The sequence below is a fragment of the Marmota marmota genome, unplaced genomic scaffold (assembly GCF_001458135.2).
Source record: "Marmota marmota marmota unplaced genomic scaffold, marMar, whole genome shotgun sequence".
NCBI classification, from domain to species: Eukaryota; Metazoa; Chordata; class Mammalia; order Rodentia; family Sciuridae; genus Marmota; species Marmota marmota.
Window position 1 is genome coordinate 5,455,408 of NW_026000016.1, and position 22,156 is coordinate 5,477,563.

A 22,156-nucleotide genomic window follows, 5' to 3' on the forward strand; every position below is an offset into this window, starting at 1 on the left:
CCAAGAGGGAGTTTTGTAGCTGCTTAGTAAACAGCTGGAAGGAGGAATCAGAAGGGAAGGAAGAGAGAATAAATGTGTTCTGTTGGAATACCTGCTAGTCAGCTTTCCAAGTACTGGCACCGTGGGGCTTGCAATGTCTACCCAGTGCCACTATTGTTTCTCTTGGCTGTCACTTTTTATTACACACCCACATCTCAAGGCAAACCTCTGCAGTAAAAAACAGGGAAAAGGACAATCAGTTGCTTGTGGGTAAAACAAAGAAAATAAATCCAAGACAAGGGGCTGCTTCTCATCCCCAAGAGGATGAATTAAAGTCTTATTAAATCATCTCCTTCCCATGAGACCAGATTGCACACGATTTTGCATATCCCATGATTTCTCATCCACTCTATTATCCAAACAGACCTAAAAGAATTCCTACATCTTCTGCTGATGATTCTTAAATCCTACTTTTTCTGGGCAGAGATAAGACAGGAAAGAGGTGAGTGAAAAGAATGAGCTACAACACATGATTATCATCAAGATAGCAACAAAAAAAAATAGCATTTTATTTTAGTGCTTGTAAACATTGTAACTTAGAGATGGTCCGAGGAAGACCCTCTGCTGATGTACGAAGAAAGTCAAAGGTATTTTTAAGTCCATGGACATCTTTCTCCTCAGGCAAATGTATGGTCACCGATTCCTGGAGAGATTTATTGACATTAATCCATCAAGTATCTATGGTTTCACAGTCCTGAAACCACTTCATGGTGACAACCATGTCCCTCTTATGAAGCTTCCATGTCTAGCATCCAAGCTTCCCAACAAGCCCACAAAGTATGACAGGAGTTACTTGCTCCATACAGGACTGAGAAGATGAAGATTCATAAGAGTTGGAATGGCACTAGAACTTGTCCCACTGCAGTTTTCTGGTAGCTAATGTAATAAGTTGATATTTTTTAAGTTTTGTAAAAAGAAACAGAAGCAAAAGATTAAATTGAGATGCAAGGACAACACTCAGTAAATACTAGCTTATTGACTTAGCTCCACGGATTTGAAATCTTATTTCTCAGACTACTGATAGAACAGTAAGGTGACTATGTGAAAAACAAGAAGTACCTCCTGGAGAGGTTGGAGGGAAGAAACCAGCCCTGTGACACACAGGTGATGTGCCAGGGAAACTTTCAGGCTACGATGGCCAAAGTCAATGGCCAATCAGCGTCATGCAGGGAGAGTATATCCTGTTCCTCCCACTTGGGGAGAGAGGAAGCCCTTTTTATTAAAATCTGGTTTGTTTTTTGTTTCAGTGCTGGAGATTAAACACAGCACTTCTTGCACTTTGCTAGCACTCTATCACTGAGATCAATCCCCCAGTCTCCTTATGATTTTTTAATTTCCTGAATTTCCCATGAAATGCACAACCACATTCAGTTTATTAGATAATTCTAGAGTTCTTTTGACTCTACTGTGTGCCACTCATCTCTCTCAGGTCAAATACAGAGATGGAGCTCAAGCTGAAATTTCCCCAAGGAATGGATTTGCTCCATGCTGATAGGAGGGAGGAAACACACACACACACACACACACACACAACTTACAGTGTTACAATGCAGGGGCAGGGAACTGGAGGAAGGCATCCAATTCCTTCCTAGGAAATGTTTATACCACAGCACAACCAAAACACAGCTGGCAGGATTTACCAGATTCTGCTGCTAACCCAGCTCCTGGAGTTGGAATGAAGTTGTAAGTGGAAGGCATGTACATTGTAGATCTTCAGCAAGTCTGCACCTGAGAAATGCAGATGTCCCTTCTCCTTGTCTCTAAAGCACAACCCTCCCCACCACTTCTTGCCTGAAACAAAATTTATACCCAGAAAAATTGAAATAGGTTCTTACAGCAGATTGTAATAGCCCATTAAAAGTGAGAGTCTCATTTATTAATGCGACTCAAATAATTCCTCCTTTGGCTGAGCACAATGTTTTATCCGCACAATCCCCTTGATCCTCATAATCTCAGAGTTCAGAGTTTGGATTTCACCATTGGGTTCCTGTCAGTGCTGGGTCACCTTAGAATCTGCCTGGGAAGAGATTTCTGAGAAGTCCTTAGCAAGTTGGAAAATATGAGCTTTTCATACTGTGCAAAAATCAAAGAGTTAAACTAAAACACACACGTGCACACTCACTTAAGCCAATTGCAATCCTTTGTTATTTAAAATGATTATAATTAAGAAGACAGTCCCAAGGTAGAAGAGATTTGGGTTGTAGGCCAAATTTAGTCAGTTCACTTTATCTTTTCTCTCAGATTTTCATTCCTAAAAGAAATATTGCTAGATATGCTTAGCAACTTTAATAATGCCCAAGGCTTTTTCAGATCAAACATGCTATCTAAGGACCTGAGCTCATGGCCTTGCTTAGCTTTTCCTAGGAGACCAGTATATTGATCACCAGAATTTATCAAATGCATCTTAGAGGGCAGGTATCCAGAAAAGATGGTCCTGTCTGGGACAAACACTGGCTAACTGCTCATCCAAATTTTTCCTCCTTCTTTCTGGCTATTTTTCTCAAAAGTTAGAATTAGGTTCTACTCAGAGAATGTGGCCAGTTGAACCAATGCCCTCTCCAGGCCTGTTCTATGAGGCTCCTTCTTATGGTTTGGATGTGAGGTGTCCCTCAAAAGCTCACACGCGAGAAACTACAAGAAGGTTCAGAGGAGAAATGATTGGGTTGTGAGAATCTTAACCCAATCAGTGAATTAATCCCCTGATAAAGATTAACTAAGTGGTATCTGAAGTAGTAGGGTGTGGCTGGCTTGGGGGTATATATTTATATCTGGACAGTCGAGTCTCTCTCTCTCTCTCTCTCTCTGCTTTCTGATCACTATATGAGCTGCTTTTCTCTGCCACACTCTTCCACAATGATATTCAGTTTCACCTCAAACCCTGAGGAATGGAGCCAGCCTTCTATGGATTAAGATCTATGAAGTCATGAGCCCTCAAATAAACTTCCTCCTTCAAAATTGTTCTGATTAATCTGGGTATGGTGGTGCTGAGGCAGGAGGAACTCAAGTTCAAAGCCAGCCTCAGCAAACATGAGGTGCTAAGCAACTCAGTGAGATCCTTTCTCTAAATAAAATACAAAATAGGACTGAGGATGTGGCTCAGGGGCCAAGTGCCCCTGAATTCAATCCCTGGTACCGCCCCCCCAATTGTTCTGGTCAAAAGCTGACTAAAACACCCCTCTTTTCCCTTCCGCAGCAATCATGGCACTGTGGGCAGAAGATGTTAGAATTAGGAGATCTAGGAACAACCCCCCACTTCCAAGTCACCACCTAGAGCAGAGTTGCTCCTCAATCATGAACACCTGCTTTGTACTTCACAAAATTTCTTCTAAAATTGGGGTTTACCTGTTAGAGCAGCTATAATCACTAGAATTTGCATGCTGTCTCTGCCTTAGGCAATACGGTACTTGGTAAACCTCTAGGGTGAGGGCAGGAACTGAACCTGTGAATCATCTTTTATTCATCCAAAGTTTCAAAGATGCAAAGAAGTAAATTAAAATCTCAAAAGGAAATGATAGCTATACGATTTTCTACTCTTGCAACCTTTTAGGTGTAGTCTGGGTTTTGTTGTAGTTGTTTTTGTTTGATTTGGTTTGGTTTGGTTTCCCTCTCCCCCTTATATGACCAGAAAAAAAATTTAAGTCTTGAAACTCTAAATTATAAAACCAGGGGAGATTTTCAGTGTCCTGTGTGAAAGCAAAGAAAAGAGGAGGGATTCCTCCATCTGCATATCCCAAGGAGTCATCCAAGGTCCAGAAAACTCAATACCTCTTCTGCAACCTTGCTCCTCGCATGATGGGGCAACCTCAGGGGTCCTCTGTGTCTGTCCACTCAGCCCTCAGCCATCATGCAGGAGGATGTAAAAGCAATGAATTGTCCTCAGATCACCCACCCCGACTATCCTTGAAATCCCCATCTCTCCGTAGACAGCTCTTCTAAGGATATGCAGGCTGTTATGATTGGAATGTGTCTCCCTTAAGTTCATATGTTGGAAACTTAATTCCCAGATTCATATGTTTGGGAGGGTCCCATATGGACATGAGTGGCTTTGTAAGAAGAGGAAGAGAGACTTGCACCAGCATACTTGCTCTGTCTCACCATGCAGTGCCCTCTGCCATGACATGATGCAGGACCCCACCATATCTTGGACTGTCCAACCTCCAGAACTATAAGAATTTTCTTTTCTTTATAATTTATCCATTCTCAGGTATTTTGTTATAATAGCAAGAAATGAACAATGCACAGGCCTCTCCTGATCTTATCAAAACCTGCGCTTAGGTAGTTAGCAAGATGGAAAGGCTACTGAATCAAATATCTCACTGACAGTCTTAAACTGGTAGTGAACTCAGGCTTAAGCACAGAGACTGTCTTCTTAATTACAATAATCTATTCTGGGTCCCTCATTGCTCAGGAAACTGAGACCCAGTGCAGTAAAGTGATCTGCCAAGTAGTGGTGGATATGGGATAAGAACCCAGATCTCCTTGGCTCATTACCTCTGCACTTCTCTTGTGGTACCCAATGGCTGAGGAGCATATACAGGTTCCCAAGGAACAAGCCTCAAGGCTCTGATTCTCTCATAGTAGGATTTTGGACATCACCAGAGAGGCAAAGTAGCCCTTCCTAGTGCCACCCACATAAAATCACTTTTGTTTACAAACCCACACTTGAGCATGGACTCCAGTAGCCGAAGGAATACAGCCATGATCTGCCCAGTTCTCTCTGGGTCCACGGCCATGAGGGAGCCCCAGCCCTGCCTGGCCTTCCTTTCCCAGCTATTACCCAGGCACCCTACATGAGCACACACCACCAGTATTGGGGACTTGATTTCCTTTCATCATTCAATATTATTAAGGTTCCTATTGAGGCATTTGAGAGTCATATGGTGCTTATTTTTAGAATAGTAATGTAACCCTAAGGAATTCCTCTCTATATAAGACTTTGTCCAACCTTGGAAAGTCCACCAGAATTACACACTGCAAGGAACACCAACAAGATTTTACCCTGAGTACTTCATGAATATCAGACATAACATCATATTGATTAAGCAGTCACTGTGTTCAGACATTGGTATAAATACTTAAGAAAGAGGTTATAAAATTTTAAGTGGCTTGAGAGTGGCAAAGGGAGAATTTACAAAATAAGTACATTTATTCAAACTACTTTATGCCAAAACCAATTTGGGTTTTTTTTTTTTTTAAGTTTTAACCAATTGCTTTGCCACTCTATAGATATATCTAGCAGGCTATTATTCTTCATTTTAGCAACTATTGCTTTGCTAGACTCTTCTTTAGAACAGTTAAAAGTATCCATTGTTTTCACAAGTGCATTTATTCACCTTTTTATTACTTGCCAGAGTGAAGTAAGCTTCCTCAGCCATTCCATGTTTGTGGACCAGGAGCTAATACTCGATTCTAGAACTATACCCAGATGGCTCTTTTTCCATCTGGGTATAGTTCTAGATGACCTGGAACTGTACCCAAAGTAAGTTGGTTTATACTGTCCAACAGCAGGTGCGTCCTCTCATCTGCCCAATTTAAGGCAGCAGTAAATCTCACAGATACATACTTTAACTGTGTCAGTAGCTAAATTAAAATCACAGTGACATCAGGAAGTTCAGAGAGACACTTGGGTAAAGTCCATCCCAAGGCCTAGGGCAGCTGTTTCCAGTGTACACACAAAAAAACACAAACTGAGACCATGCTTCCGTGACACTCATGTTTTTCTTTGTCTGATCCATGAGAATGCAAACACTCTCAGAGCAATCTTAAAGTGTACAACTTTCTAAAGGGCACAGGCAAAACCTGGACTGAAAACCTCATGACAAATCTGTGACCACTTATCAACAGCAAAAATATTCTTTCTATAGGGTAAAGGCAGCCATTCAGCAAACACTTAAGTGACACCTCAGGAAACCATGGGGTCACCCCCATCCTGTGCACCCTATGTCCACATGCAATAACAATATAAGATGGCCCCCCAAACAAATTGCTCATGAGTTATATTTTCTGCATTGGTCATTTCTCCTTTAACACAAGGGAGTATGAAATGTGCCTTCACAATGCAATCATCATGCCTTTTATTAAAGTTAAACTAGTTGCTCTCTATTGATGACATGCATAACTAATATCTCTATCATCCAAGCAGGAAAAAAAAACCTCATGATATTTCACCAGAAAATATCAAAATATTAATGAGCTCCATTAATGTAAAAGAGCATGCTTTACTTAAGCAAATACCATGGAAAAGAATAAGATAATAGGATTTCTGATAGTGTAGCATATATACCAATCTCATGATAATCAGAAACTTTACAGTCTCCAATTAATTATTTCAGCCTGGTGCAGGCATTTCAGTGTCTTTTTTTTTTTTTTTTGTCAACAGCAAGTGTCATCCAAATTGAACCTGTACCAGAGTCTACCAGGAAGTCCATTTTTCCTTATTCCAGCTCACCTGTCTGCCTAATAAACTACCAAGTGACAGATTTCACACCTGCTGAGCGAGTGTGCATCTTCATGGCTGTGATCATTTGCACAGGACAGTGACACCCATGCTGGAGAAGTGGGCTTGCTGGGCTGTGCATGACAGTCTCTCTTCATACCCACTCAGACTTTTTGGTTCTCAGGTGCGGGGTGCTGCCAGAGGTGGCCAGCCGGTCAGCAAGCTGTAGCTGACTGCTTGAGTAGTGCTCAGCCAGGTGGCTTCGAGAGGCTGAGGGCTGCTGCTCTGACCTAGCAGGGCCTTTGCTCCTGGTGTCCTGGGTGACCTCTCTGTAGGACCTGCCCCCAGGCTCTTTGTGAGCCATGGCCAACCTTTCGCTGGCTGAGGACATCACTTCACTCCCATCTTCATCGGGGGGCTCCACCTGCTCCAATTTACTGCTGGGGCTGTTGACATCCTGCCCTCTGGTGCACACACCAGGGAGAGTGGGCACCCCCGTTTCCCCCCATCTGCCATCCTCATCCATCTCACCCAGCCTCTCCCCCAGTCTCTGAGAGGCCTCACATCCCTCAGTGTGGTTAGGAGGAGAAGTCATGGCTCCACACTCCTTCCTGACAGGGAAGGAGTGTCCATCTCTGGGGCTTCGCTTCCTGCCCATCCATTTCCGAACACTGCAGATCAGGTCAATGACACTGAAGAGGAAGGAGAGCACACTGACTGCCCAAATGAAAAGCATCATAATGGATTTCTCTGTGGGCCGAGAAACATAACAGTCTACCACGCTGGAGCAAGGAGAGTGTGTACAAGAGAATCTCTTAGGGACCAAGAATCCAAAGAGGAGGTAATGCAAGGCCCCAAAAGCTGCTTCCATCAGGGTCCGAAAAAAGAGGTGGATGATGTAGCCAGAGGAGAAATCTGGCACACTCAGGCTACACCCTGCCCTGCAGGGCTGTGGGCAGTGCCTCTCTCCAGTGGTCAGGTCAGAGGGCTTATGGCTTGTGGCAACTCCATTTGACCAGCAGGCTCCTTGGGCTGCAAGCTGGGTTCCTTGGTGGAGGACATAGACACTGAAAACCACATAAGGCAGAAGAACAGACACACTCTGGATCAGCCAGAACCGTAGATGGGACACAGGGGAGAAGATGTCATAGCAAACGTTGGCACATCCTGGCTGCAGAGTATTACAAACAAATCTCTCCTGCTCGTCCTGGTAGATGGGGTACCCTGCCAAGATAAGCACCACCATCCTCAACAGTATCGTGAAGATAAGCCAGATCTTTCCTGGAAAAGAGAAAGCAGGAATGGTCTCATGAAAATACAAACCCATTTCCTCTAAAGTATAGTTTTTAAATACTGCATGGGGCTGAGAATGGAGAACTGATAAATCAATAGATATATATTTAGTCAGAGTAACAGCATCAGCTAGTTTGTTCATTTGATAAATGATTACGGAGCATTGGGAATGTACCCGAATTATTTGCACTTGAACTCATTTGTACGATGCTTCCGAATGAGCAGATTTTTAAAGATCATTATATACTAAAAATGTTACAATCTGACTCAAATTTGGGGGCATAGCTCTTGGACTAAACGGCCCAGAAAGAAAATTTGGCTAAGCAAATCAATGATGTAAGTAAGATCTTATTCTTTTTAGGAGAATAAGCTTTTAAAGGATTTTAGCATATTCCTGTAACTGTGTTGAGCAAATACAAGCTGCTAATTTCAGTATCCCCCTTATTTACGATAATGGCTCACAAGTTTGCCATTCAATCAAAGGGCTTGTATTTAATGTGCTCTGTGGTCCTTGAAATTAAATTTCTTTACTAATACTCATGTTTTTCAGTAATTTAGAATTCCTTTCTCCCATTCCAGTTACTATAAATTAAAACGAGGCTTATCTTTCTTTAATTTAGCGTGGGTGAATGAGACTAACCTAGGAACCCAAAATAACTTTAAAGGTATACTTCCATGATATGGATCAACTATTTTGAAACACGTTTAAAACATACCCAGGATAATTTGTAAATATTGTGTTTTGTGAAGAGACAGAGAAAACATCACCTGATATCAGAAAAACAAAACTCTATTATATATGAAGGCAGTTAAGTTCAAAAAATATTATCATTAGGTGATAAAGTCATCTGCTTAACTTTTAACAGATTGATTTTCTTTAAATTTTACAAACTAATGAGTAAGGAAATTATCAATGACATCTCAGGCATATATTAGTCCTTTTCTCAATCCTTTTTGCTATGATCCTCGCACCTCTCGGAAAATTTAATTCAATTGCATCAAGTGCAGAATTCTCTATTATTTCTTTTGTTTAAAGAATAACTAGGAGGCTGGGAGCATAACTCAGTGGTAGAGTGATTGCCTCCCATGTGCAAAGACCTGGGTATAATTCCAGTGTTGCAAAAATGAAAAAAAAAAAGTAACTAAACTAAAACTGGAATTTGGTTTAAAATGTGTAAGAGAAATTACTAATCTTTACAAATTAAGCTCCAAGGATAAAATTGAAAAAGATGAAAGAGAAGAAAGCATAATCCAGGCATTATTTTCTCATGAGTTCTTACTGAATTGTTTCTTTTCCTAGCAATGAAGAAGGGTTACACAAAAACACCCCCATCCACATGCTTCAGCCTTCAGATGCAGCACCCACTTGTCAACAAGCAGAAACCCTGTGATAGAACAAAGCCCTCACCCAACACTTCCTTCCATGATGGTGGAACCATGGGACAATTAGAGGAAAGCTGGTACCCACAGCTCCCTTACCTCTGGTCTGAACAGTGGCCTTTCTTTGGGGAGTGGGCCAGGCAAACTGAAAATTAGGATACACACTGACCCTTTAAGGAAGATTCAATGCAAACCTAAAAACAAAAACAGAACAGGCAGGGTTTCCCAATACTCACCCACGATGGTCACATTGCAGTTTAATGTGATGATGAGGAAGCCCAACAAGTCCAAGTTCTCCATGCTTCCAGAAGGCCACGGACTCAAGGCCATTGGAGATGTGGAGGCTGGTGTTCACCAAGGAGGTGGAAAGTTTTTGCAGAAATAAATGTATTTTAGCTACAAAGGTGAGAGTTGTAGCTGTGAAAGGAAAAATTTGAGCCCAGGCTAGGAAGCAAGTCTCTGCTTCCAAGTTGAGACAGCCCTAAGCCACTTGCTTGCCTTTGCCTCTCAGGCACAGCATTCCTGACAACTGCAGGGACCAGAACGGAGGGAGTCATTTCTTATTATGGCTATTCTTACCCTCTTAGGATATTCCAGGCCTGTGGCTGTACTCAGATGTCTCTACCAGGACAGCCAGACGCTTCAGGATATAATAGAAGCACTACTTTTAGCCAACAAAAAAACTTTTGTTTTCTAGCCAAGCAAGTTTCTCTATTAAAAAGCCATTTCCTCCTTGCAAATATTTTCACAACCACTTCATTTGTGAAAGAAGCCCTAAAATGTTTATTTTGTCTTTTCTAGGAAGCATAACCCACCCATCATCACACTCTCATAAAAAGATCTTGCCCTTATTCCGAATTCTTATACCATCAATGCCTGCATAAATCTGCGCCTCAGTTGTGTGTCCCCATTGTGGATGTCGACTCTGACTCTGTTCTTCTCTGACTCCTTTCTGGGCAGGTAAATGATAAGAGCTTTTCACTGAGAGACTAAGGGCTTGGTGCGAATACCAGGGCAGCCTCCTACTCATCGAAGAAGTCACTAAATATCTCATAGATATTCTCATCTTGCAATAAGAAGTATCAGCATTCTTGAGAGGCACAAATCAATTGCTGACACTGGGAGCACCTTGCATATGTGTGTGGGGACGAGGGCAACAACTTACATCAGTAGTCTTCCAGTCCCTAACTGGCCTATAAAACCTCCAATAGAGTACATCTTTCTTTTGTATCTCCTGGCCTTATCAAATTCTAGGATTGCTCCCATTGAATCTGCTTAATAAACATCATTAAGTTTATAATAAGATAACACTAACTGAACTTGGTGACATCAATCACAGCTCCATCAAGATCCTATCAAGGCAACTGCCTTTATATCTAGAGATGAACCCATCTTGCAAGGCTGGAGATCTAGCCTCAGTGTAGAAGTTGTAGACTTTAAAAGGAATGATTTCAATTTTCCATGAAAGCTAGTCTTTTATCCCTACCTATTCTTCATTTCTATTCTTGACTTTAGTAATATCCCTAGAAAGAGTCCCAGAAACAGAGCACAACAAAACTGCTTTTATCTTCACCCACATGACTGATTCCCATCATGACCCCCTTGAAATGATCAGTGGTCTTGCTATATTTTAGTCAAATGGTTTGACGTGATCGATAAAATTAAAGGCAATTGTAGTTAATAGTATTGAAACAGACATGTAGTACAAGTTTTAAATAAAGGAGAACCTTTATTTTATTTTATTTTGCCTTGTAGACTATTCTGGACACGGATTAAAGATTGAAAAACTGAAAAATTGCTAAATTTTGCTGCATGATAAAAATAATCTATCCCAAATGTGGAGTACATTAAAAATGCATGATCTGGAGCAGAACACTAGCGGGTTTCATGCTTCAATTTTCTGATCAATAAAATAGAAAAAGAATGTGCCTTTCACATATTCATAGTTATGATATGCAAAACAAGATTAGAGACATGAAAATCATTTTAAAACATACAGAATTACATAGGTCTTCTAGACAATCTCAAAGCCTGTTGCTCTGATTCCCATCCTTATCTTTCTGTTTGCCCCAGTTTCTCTTTTGGGGCAGCCAACCCTGCCTGTCCCCACCCCATCCTGTTGCTTTCCTGTTCTTCCTCCAGGTCCACTTTTCTCCCCATTTCTTGTCTTTCTTCTCTTCCTCTTCTTTTTATTTCTCTTTCTCTCTCTCTCTCTCTCTCTCTCTCTCTCTCTCTCTCTCTCTCTCTCTCGGCAGGAGACATTTTTGCTTTACTTAGAAATCTTGACCCCAATGGCTACCAGAAGCAAGATGGGAGCAGGAAAGAGGTAGAGGAGAATGTGGCTGGAGCACCCAGCATCTGGCTACCTCCTATAAAATTATCCCAGAATCAATAGGGAGGTTTCCACTGGGCAGCTGTTGGGAGTAGAGAGATCTGGGAGAGTGCTGTGCAGAAGCCAATGTAAAAGAAACCTGGGGGCAGCAGGGAGAGACCGATAGGGCTGGATTATGCAAGATGACAAATCAGGATGAGTTCACAAAGTGGGAGCAGTGATCCAAAAGGAAAGAAAACAATAGGGATCTCCTACTATTTGGCTTTGGTTTTACCTCTCTCTACCTTAGTGACATTGACAAGTTATCTAGGCCTCGGTTTTATTAATATTACTTAATTTATAGGGTTGAGAATTAGGGTCAATTTAAATAAGCACATTTTTTTTCTATAAGAAACTCTTAGACTGGGCACAGTGGCACATACGTATAATCCCAGTGACTCAGGAGGCGAAGGCAAGAGGATTGCAAGTTTGAGACCTCCTCAGCAACTAAACAAGATCCTGTCTCCAAAAATGTTTTTATTAAAGGGCTGATGGGGATGTAGTTCAATGGTAAAGTACCCCTGGGTTCAATCCCTAGTTAGTACCACAAAATAAATAAATAAATATCTCAATGGTCAATTCTCATTATTTGTGGTAATCAAGCTCTCTAAAGTGGTCACAGGCTCTGAATTAGTGAATATTGTGAATCCTTGGGGAAATACAATGTTAGGTTCTGTGTTATCCAGCTTTCCATTAAAGTGAAGAAAATACTGAAACAATAAAACTTAATAAGATAAAATATTTATTTTGCCTCACAGTTTCAGAGGTTTATGTACATGGCAACTTGTTCCTGTTGTAGCACAGTTCACCACAATGGGAGGACATGGCTATGGAGGCCTATTCACTTCATGGTGGCTGGGAAACAGGAAGAGAGGGGAATATTCCCTTTAAGGGAATGCCCCCAATAACTTTATTCTACAGGCCCCACCTCCTAAAGGTTCTACGACCTTGCAAAAGCACCACAGGCTGGAAACCAAGCCTTTAACATATGAGCCTCTGTTCCTATGAGCCCCTGGTCACAACATTTTCTTCAACCAGTCAATACATATCTGTGTGTGTTTTTGTTCATCGACCTTATTTAATATATCATATAACTCATTAACATTAAACTCATGGCCATCAGCATTATAATTCATGCGTGAATGAAACTCATAAAACTCATATGCTTCCTCTGTAAGGCCATTCACAGTTTTCTTGCACCTAGAAACACTAGACAACATTTCAGCACTATACTTGGAGCTGTTTAACACAGCAAAATCACCAACAAAATGCACAAAAATGAAAAAAATATATGGCACTAAATAAACTATTTGGTTTATTTACTAAAAACTCATTTATAGTGTAAGAGGAGAAATAAGAAAGCACAGCCTCATTTGTTCAGCTTCAGCTGCAAATATGTATATTGGGTGATGCCAATTTTTCACTGCACTGTATGTGTCCAAAAATGACTTTGACAGCACCACAAATATTGATTTGGGGTTACAAATGAACTTCAGCAAGAAGGTGAATTAGCAAATATGGAATCTGTGTAAAATGAGGTCTGACTGCATTTAATGATAGGAATCTACTAGAGAGAAGCTCAGACAAATGAAAGAGCAATTTGGAAAAGAGATGTGTCTTTAGGAGCCGGAGCTATGAAGACTCAAGAGTTATAAAAGGTGAAGTGAGTGATGGAAGCTCCAGACCCTACCCATTCCCACTCCTCCTTCAGTCAAAATATTTCCACTTCTATTTGTTATTATTTATGCTTTGACCAAGTCTCACCTTGCATAATGGTGTCTGCATTGAGAAAGAAGTGTTACAAAACATCTGGTCTTTCAGACAGTAATTATGGGTGGCATAGGTTACTGAGGCTAAGGGTACAAACTCTGCAGTCTGATGGCTTGGATTAAGATCCCAGCTTTGTGACTGTGTGATCTTGGAATTTCCAGTTTCAGTACTAAAGTCCTGGAATGATTGTGAGTTATAAATGAGAAATTACCTAAAACATATAAGACAGTACCAGACAATCATGTTTTTCAATAATCATTCTGATTATTTCCAAGAATAAAGTACCAATGAAAGTTGAGGAGTACAGGGGCTCCAACCTGGATTATTCAGTCCAGAAAGCTAGCAAGAGAAAAATATTTCCCCCACCTTTAAAATGCCAAATGGCACCAAGGGAAATAGAGTTCAGTTTCTGGAAGGTTTGTAAATGATGGTATGTCCTGTTTTGCTGTGTGTGTGTGTGTGTGTGTGTGTGTTTAAAAAATAGCTTAATTATCTCATTTCAAAAATGAATGCTTTTCTTGTACTTAAAATTTAAATGACTTCTTCAGTATTGTGGATAGAAAACAAATGTTCACCCATTGCACCAACAGATGAATCATGCATATAGTTGAGTTCCATCTGCATATGTAAATCTACTAAGAAAATACATTATAACTGATTCCTTTCCTGAGAGTCTAGTTGACCACAGACATGGGTGATCTAGGGACTGCCTCTGTGCAGTTCCCCTGTCCCAACCCCCACACACTAGACTTATAGAGAAAAATTAGCAACTGGGACAAGAAAGAAAGTGCCCTCAGTTGAGTCTTTTTCAGCTCCTAAGGTCTCACCATCATTGCTGGACTGCATTTTCAACATCAGTTCAGTTCAGCATTACAGCTTCCCAATGTCTTCTGCCCACCAAGATGGCATCGGCCATCTTGTTTTTATGGCACTTGGGCTGGTTTTTATAAGCAGAAGGGTGTGGCTTCTCTTCCAAAGGAGGTAAAGAATGTTCAAGCATTGTTCTCACTTAAAATAAGCTTAGGTAAAATCTCTCTCTCTCTCTCTCTCTCTCTCTCTCTCTCTCTCTCTTTTTTTTGCCTTTTGGTGTCAGGGATTGAACCCAAGTATACTCAATCACTAAGCCACATCTCCAGACCTTTTTTATTTCTTGATAGGGTTTTGCTAAATTGCTTAGAGCCTTTCTAAGTTGTTGAGGCTGCCATCAAACCTTCGATCCTCTGGCCTCAGCCTCCTGAGCTACTAGGATTACAGTTGTGCACTACCAAACCTGGAACTTGGTTAAAAATTTTAAGAAACATTGAAGGAATACAAATTCATCCTCTCAATCATAACACAATGATGAACCCTCTCCAAGCCACAGGAAGGCATGCTTACCAAAGAAGCCCCTGCTTACAATCTTTAAGAACAGTAATTAATTAAACATTTGGCTTTGAGATGCAAACCTGCCAAGCCAATCACTTCCGAGGCTGCTCTTCAGTCCACAGAACTCCATTACTCACAAGGCAAATGGGCTCCGTAGGGAATGCATAGGACCCCAAAATTCCATTTTCCAAAGAACTGTTGAGCTATGCATCTTTGGAAATGAAAGTTACTTTAAAATCTATTTAGTCTACCTTTCTAATTACAGATGAAATTAAAATGTGGCCAAGACCACCCAGCCTCAGTAGAGAGCTTAAATGATATTTGGTGTCCCCTATCCTATCCCAAGAATTTTTGACACAAACCGTATTAAAAATGTAGAAAAAAATTTTTTACCTGTCCAGCATGTTAAATAAATACAAATATCTGAATAGCATAGTGTTAGCCCTTTAAGTGTTTGAAGTCATATTATTTTCACTTTCCAATAAAAATCTTTCAAGTCAGTCTTCAGAAACTGAGCAGACAAGCAAGGCAGATCTTGTAGGTAGAAGGGGAGCACAGGTATTTAGCAATCTCTCAAAATTTTGGATTTTCTTTGTGAAGAAAGCAAAAGACTCCACATTAGCTTGCTTTTTGCTTATGGTCCTGGGCAATGTGTCAGAACACATTCCTGTATTGTCAACTGAAATCAAATCCAACATATTTTCCCACCCTTCAGGCAGACAAAAATGATCCCCTTCCTTGTCACTGTATCTATCAATGTCCTTTGACTTGTCAATGCCTTCCAAAATATTAGTAGTAGTACAAGGAACATAGTTCATTTAATAAATATTTACTAAGCATCTACTATTTCCCAGGCACTGTTCTTGGCACTAGGGAAATGGTAGAGAAAGAGACAGATAAAAATCCCCTTGTAATGTATTGTAGTGGGAAGCTTTAACAATAAAGGAGATAAATATCTTCAGCAAAATGAATTAATTAGATGGTGATAAATACTAAGGAGTAGAATAGAGCACAGAAGGAGAGAAGTGAACACCTGAATTTCATGGGGTGGCCATTGACAGCCTCCCTAAAGGGGCACATTTAAGGAAACACTAAATCAGGTAAAGGAGGCAGCCACACAGTTATCACAAGCCACAAGCCCCTCCTGACCAATTCCTTCCCTCTTTTCTAACTCACTTGGACCCATGGCCAGGTAGCAATGTTGTAAGAGTTATAAAATGAGTGTGCGCATATGGACCAAAATACCTTCCTGTAGCCTCTCAGGAACACCACTGAGAATCCTGCTCACAGGTAGAAGTAGTGGAGGAGCCCACTGCAGACAAGGACTTAGTGGAAGTATTCTCAGCTGTTAACAGTTTTCTCATATGAACTGCATTAGTGTCCAGCAGCATTTTCCACACTTGCCACAAATAGGCCTATTCTTTTACTGATAGAATATTTAAAACTAGAATAAAATCAATTAAAAATTAGTCATCAAAGCAATAACTGGTAATCAAAGAGGTAATAGGGCTGAAAACAGCACAGACTTCAAGGTTACAGCGATGGGATTTAGTTCTTGTTCTAATTGCTTACTAGTGTTTGAGCAAATATTAACCAATCTGAAATTTTCGTGTCTTTGAGATAAAAAGATGGTGCTTACTTTAAGGAGTCATGAAGATTCGTTGTATTAATGTCTTAAGGCCCAGCTAGGAACACCACCATGTCTTGGAAACTCAACCAAGAAAAAGTTAGATTTTTTTACCTTCAAAAGAAAGACATATTTTAAACCCAGGGGCACTTAAACACTGAGCCACATCCCCAGCCCTATTTTGTATTATATTTACAGACAGGGTCTCACTGAGTTGCTTAGGGCCTCGCTAAAGTGCAGAGGCTGACTTTGAACTCACAATCCTCCTGCCTTGGCCTCCTAAGCTACTGGGATTACAGGCATGCAACATTGGGCTGGCCAGATTCTTTTAAAATGCAATAAATGAGCATGGGGTGGCTGAAGTTTAGGGAAAGTATGGAGTGTTGCTTTATGGGAACCCAAGAAAAACTAGTCAACTCATAAGTGATTTAGGGAAGATCTCCTGAAAGAAGTAGCCATTTTGCTAGGATCTGAAGTCAAGCTGAGACACAGTCACCAAAGTCCTCCCTAATTTAATGTTTTGCCCTTATTATTTTGGAAAAGTTAGAGGAAAACTGGAAAACAAAAGTGGTCCCGTCAGCATCAACATCCTAGAGCTGAGCAATTGACAGTGGGCACTGAGCAGACAGACCCAAAGGAGCCCAACTTTGGCCTTAACAAAGAATTAGACTAAACTAGATAACTCAGTGTTCTGTCTTGAAGGAAAAAAAAATAAAGTTGCATCTTAGACACAAAGTATTTTTAAAGATTTCTTCTTTTTTAAAGCTCTCCAGAATCATAAGATGATTTTGGCCTCTAGTATATTTAATATAATTAGAATTTTCAGGAAAGCATTGTGTGGGAAGGTAGAATGACAGCTCCAGTCTGGACATTGCTTGGAGAGCTTACACCTCAAATGTACAAGTCCAAACCAATGGCACTTTCCCATGTTCTCTCTCTAGATATGTGACACCATGTCACCTAAATGAAAAACTGGTACTCCATCTGCGTGGAATACTTTATTAAAATGCACTGCTTAAAGTTCATCAGCAGCCACCCATTACCTCAGGGAGACTTGGACCCACCTTGCCTTTCCTGCTTCACCTTCCAGTCTCCTACCCTGCACTCCACCCTCTAGCAGAATTAAACTTCTTGCCCCTGAGATCTGCCAGGGCGGTTTCTTCTAATCCGGGTACCTGATCTTCTTTCTGGATGGCTTCTAGTGATTTTGTTCTCCTGTGCCTGAGGCGGTTGGGTGTGCTATGCTCACTATGACATGTACCACCAGTTTAGCATCTTCCCCTGCCAGCCTCTTTCCCCTGCCACCCTGGCCCCACGATACCCCCTGTCGGGCTTAGATCTCATCCCTGTCCGATGACCCTTTGTACTCACTACTTCTCCCCTGGGAGACAGTTCGAATTCACCAAGAGTAGAGAAAATACAATAGAAGGTGTGGACTTGAGCCTTAGTCCCATCAATTCACTTGGGTCTTACTTGGTTGTAAAATGGAAATAATAACAGCACTTGGTTCTCAGGGTTGTTAAGACAATAAAGAGACGTAAACTGCCTGGCACAGGGGAAACATTCCGTTAATGGAAGCTATAATTAAGTTCACCTTTTCCAGTCTCTCCCTGGTTCATTATCTATTTTTTTACATAGAGTGGTGGCCTTTTGGGTATGGCCAACCAATTAGAGTAGTTCTTTCTCTTCACTCAATTTATGGGAAGCAGTCACAACACACTCGATGCCATTTCTCGAATTTTTAACCCTTTCTGATTCAACTTCCCTTGGAATTAGAACTGCAGTCAACCATTTGCCGCTACCTCTCTGTGACCCTAACAGTTTCCAAAGTCCAGAGGTATAGAAGGCCAGAGGTTTTGTCCAAATCTTAGTTACCTAGAAACAAAATGTATTGCATGGTTTGTCTTAGAGAACAGTTTACATTTCCCCAAGAGCACACCTCCCCATGTCCCACGGAAGCTCCAGCCGTCACTCTGTGTTGGCTACCCTCGCATGGTGCTCTGCAAGCCACAGCCAATGTGCTTTGCAATCACAGGTTCCACCTGTTCCCGTGCTGTGTGTGTGGAGATGATGCCCTCTCTATTTGGGACTAGTATATAGGCTTTGTTTTTAAAACATTTGAAGGTATACACATTTATGTTTGTGTTTTTCCAAGTAATAAAAACAGATGAAAAAATAGACCATTATATCAATTATTCCCTCCCTGGATAACTCAGAGGCAACTTCAGGGGCCCTGGGTAGAACCAGCTGCTTCAAAACATCTCATGTCTAGTCTTAAATGTTAGCTGATTGAGATTCTTTCACTTTTAAAACGGACCAAAGTGAAAATGTTTATGGGAAAAGCAACTCACTGGTTTTTATCAGTCATCTTCACTATGAAAAACCATTCCTTAAAAGCAGGATTTTTTTTAACAAATAGGATTTTTATTTGTCGGTATTAATCTGAATTTTAAGCAGATTCTTGGACTGGTGGTTCATATTCATCATATTTCATGTCCTGTCTCATCCCCAGTAGCTTTTCCAAAACTACTCCCTTCACCAATGAAGCGCCATGAGTTTCCCCAATTCAAACTTGGGCTTCTTCAGCATTTTTACATTTCTAACAAAGACAGAATGAATAATCTGGCAAACCTTTTCTGTGTCTTTCCCAATGCTGTCTGAAATCAATTTACTGACAGCTTTTCTTTTTTTTTTAATACTGGGAAGTGAACCTAGGGGTGCTTAACTACTGAGCTAAACCCGTAGCTCCTTTTTATTTTTTATTTTGAGGCAGGGTCTCCCTAAGTTGCTTTGGGCCTCACTAAGTTACTGAGGCTGTTCTGAAACTGTGGTCTTCCTGCCTCAGTCTCCTGAGTCGCTGGGATTACAGGTGTGTCTGGCTATTGACGACTTCTTGCAAATCAATTTGTCTGCTCCTCCCAGGTCATGATTTCCATTATCTTCTTTTGGACTTGGTGGACCTGATGGTGCTAAGTATAAGAGGTCTTCTATATCTGATTATTGTAATTTTTAATAAAATCAACACAGAACAGATGCAACAAGTAGTCTTTTTTTTTTTAGAGAGGAGAGAGAGAGAGAGAGAGAGAGAGAGAGAGAGAATTTTTTAATATTTATTTTTTAGTTATTGGCGGACACAACATCTTTGTTTGTATGTGGTGCTGAGGATCGAACCCGGGCCGCACGCATGCCAGGCGAGCGTGCTACCACTTGAGCCACATCCCCAGCCCAACAAGTAGTCTTGACATCAACATGAGCTTCAATCATGAGCTGCCTTTTTTTGACCAAGGAACACATTTTGTCACAGATAAGATCCATGACATGGAAGTTAGAGCAGTTTTTTTTTTTTCTCCTCTGAATGTCTTCAGTGTCCTCAATAATTAGCTTGAGTTTTCTAAATGCAACTTCATCATTCTGCAGATCAGCAAGACTCAATTTTTATTTATTTACTTTTTAACAATTTTGAACCCAGGACCTTATGCATGTCAGGTAAGCTCTTTACCACTGAGCTATATCCCTAGCCCAGCAAGATGTACTTCAAACACATGACCCTTGAGACCCTCAGATGCAATTTTGGTTCTTTGAGACCTCATGACTAATGTTTTCCCAATATTTCTCATATTGAATATAGTGGGTGCTTTCACATCATATCAATCTTTGTTAGAAAACGGATCAACCACAGTGAATTTTACCTTTATATATATCTATAAAGCACTAATTTAAAAAACTATAACAAAAGGAAGGCCAGTAGAGTGGAGGAAAGGAAATAGGGGAGAGCATGGAGGGAGGGGAAGGGGAGGTACTGGGGACTTAACTGGAGTAAGTTGCAGTCCATGTTTGTATGACTATGTCAAAATGAACCCCAATACTATGTGTAACTGTAACACACTAACAAAAGAAAATGCAATGACCACTTTCTTTTTGGCTCCCTTCTTGCGGCTTTTTGTAGGTGTGTTTATGATAACCGACCATCATGGTGCAGCTCGAAGAGCCAAAAGGCTGAAGCAGGCTTTTACGTGAAGGAAAGGACCTTGGTTAGGGAAGGGGGGCCAGTGAGTGTCTGCTACTTTCTCATTTTGCCAAGTTCCAGCCTTTTAACACAGTCCAAGGGCCAAATTTAGGTTTCGTTATTCTTCCTATTTACCTCTTATTCATTTGTCTGTTTTAGTCAAGAGCAGACAGACAGAAGGAAAAAAGAGAAAGAAGGAAGGGAGATAAAAGGGGAGGAGGGGGAATAAGGAGGGAAGGAGAGAAGGAGGGAAGAACCATGGGTGGCTGTGACTGCAGGGACATCAATGAGTCTTGTTAAGAAGGACAGACCAAGCTGGGCACAGTGGGGACGAGAGGATCTCTTTAGCCTAAGCAACACAGTGAGACCCCATCTCAAAAGAAAGGGAAAACAAGGGGGCTGGGGATGTGGCTCATGGAAGAAGATCTTGATTTGATCCCCAGCACTGTAAAAAATAAACAACGACCCAGTTCATGATCCCATTATATATGCTTTTCTCTCTCTCTCTCTCTGCCATGAAATACTAGAAGGGGAAGGAAGGAATTGGATCTATTTTAAAATTCACAACTGTTACACACTCACCCTCCAAACATTCATGACCACTTTGATTTGGGACAAGTGATAGCCTGTTTGTCCCAAATGAAGGATATATTCAGAGGACCCAGACACTGGTATTTCAAAGAGCCACTGTTGATTCCTCTCTGAGCTAATGTCCCACCTTGTATGCCAGCTTTTTTTTTTTTTTGGTACCAGGGATTGAACTCAGGGGCACTCAGCCACTGAGCCACATCCCCAACCCTATTTTGTATTTTATTTAGAGACAGGGTCTTACTGAGTTGCTTAGCACCTCGCCATTGCTGAGGCTGGCTTTGAACTTGCAATCCTATGTCAGCCTCCCGAGCCACTGGGATTACAGGCGTGCGCCACTGTGCCTGGCTGTATGCCAGCAATTTGAGAGACAGGAATCTTCTCAAGAGGTCTTTTTAATTCCTGTTTTCTCTTAAGGAATGAAAAAGGAAAGAAAGGTAGGGGACATCCCGATTTGTTTGTTGAGGTGAAGTTGATGCAGCCTGGACCTCCACAGAAACTGGTAATGCAGGCACCAAGCTCAATTTCCACATGAAAGCAAAGACAACAATGAAGCAAAAAAATTTACACTTGCATAGGAGAAAAATAGACAAAGAGTTTAAAATAGAATGACAGGTGAAAGAATAGAGTTGGACCAGGTGACATCAACTGTCAGAAAGATAACTATTTTTTTTTTTTTTTAGCAGCACTGGGAATCAAAACCTAGGACCTGGAGTATGTTAGACAAGCTCTCTACTACTGAGCTGCATCCCCAGCCCCAGAATGATCACTTTTATATCTAAGAGAGTGATCTGGGTAGGAACGGGGACAGGAGAGGGACAAAAATGCTCTGTATCACTATGAGCCATTTACTTGATGGCTCAAGGTTACCCACCTAGTAAATGGAGGAGCTGGGACCCAGGTAGGTGCCTGATGTTAAAGCTCTTCACCCTGCATCCCACAGAAGCGCTGTGGCCTCAGTTTCTGCTGTAGTTTGGACCTTAAGTATCTCCCAGATGTCCATGTGGTAAAGGGTTGATCCTCAAGGTGGCACTATTGGAGGCAATGGAACCTTTAATAGGTGGGACTTCCTGGAAGGTTTTTAGGTCTTCTGGAGTAGGCCCTTGAAAGGGACAGTGAGACCCTGGCCTCTTCCTCTTCCTCTTTTTTTGTGTGTTTCCGATAGAGAATGAGGATTTCATTCAACAACCATACACTGAGGGTCTTAGTTTGTTATCTGAAATGTCTCACAAAGGCTTACAAGTTGAAGGCTTGGTCCCCAGCTGGTGGCGCTCTTGGGAG

At 41.2% G+C, this 22,156-nt stretch overlaps 1 protein-coding gene and 1 pseudogene across 1 annotated transcript; both read right to left on the minus strand.

The window, feature by feature from the left end:
• Positions 1 to 6,629: 6,629 nt before the first annotated feature.
• On the minus strand, positions 6,630 to 9,448 carry Gjd4 (gap junction protein delta 4). The gene is made up of 2 exons (XM_015483363.2): positions 9,385 to 9,448; positions 6,630 to 7,756 (listed from the first exon to the last, which is right to left on the minus strand). Exons 1-2 carry the CDS (start codon positions 9,446 to 9,448, stop codon positions 6,630 to 6,632), a joined length of 1,191 nt encoding a protein of 396 aa, XP_015338849.2.
• Positions 9,449 to 18,730: 9,282 nt separating this feature from the next.
• Positions 18,731 to 20,884, minus strand: LOC107140237 (annotated as a pseudogene).
• Positions 20,885 to 22,156: the final 1,272 nt, after the last annotated feature.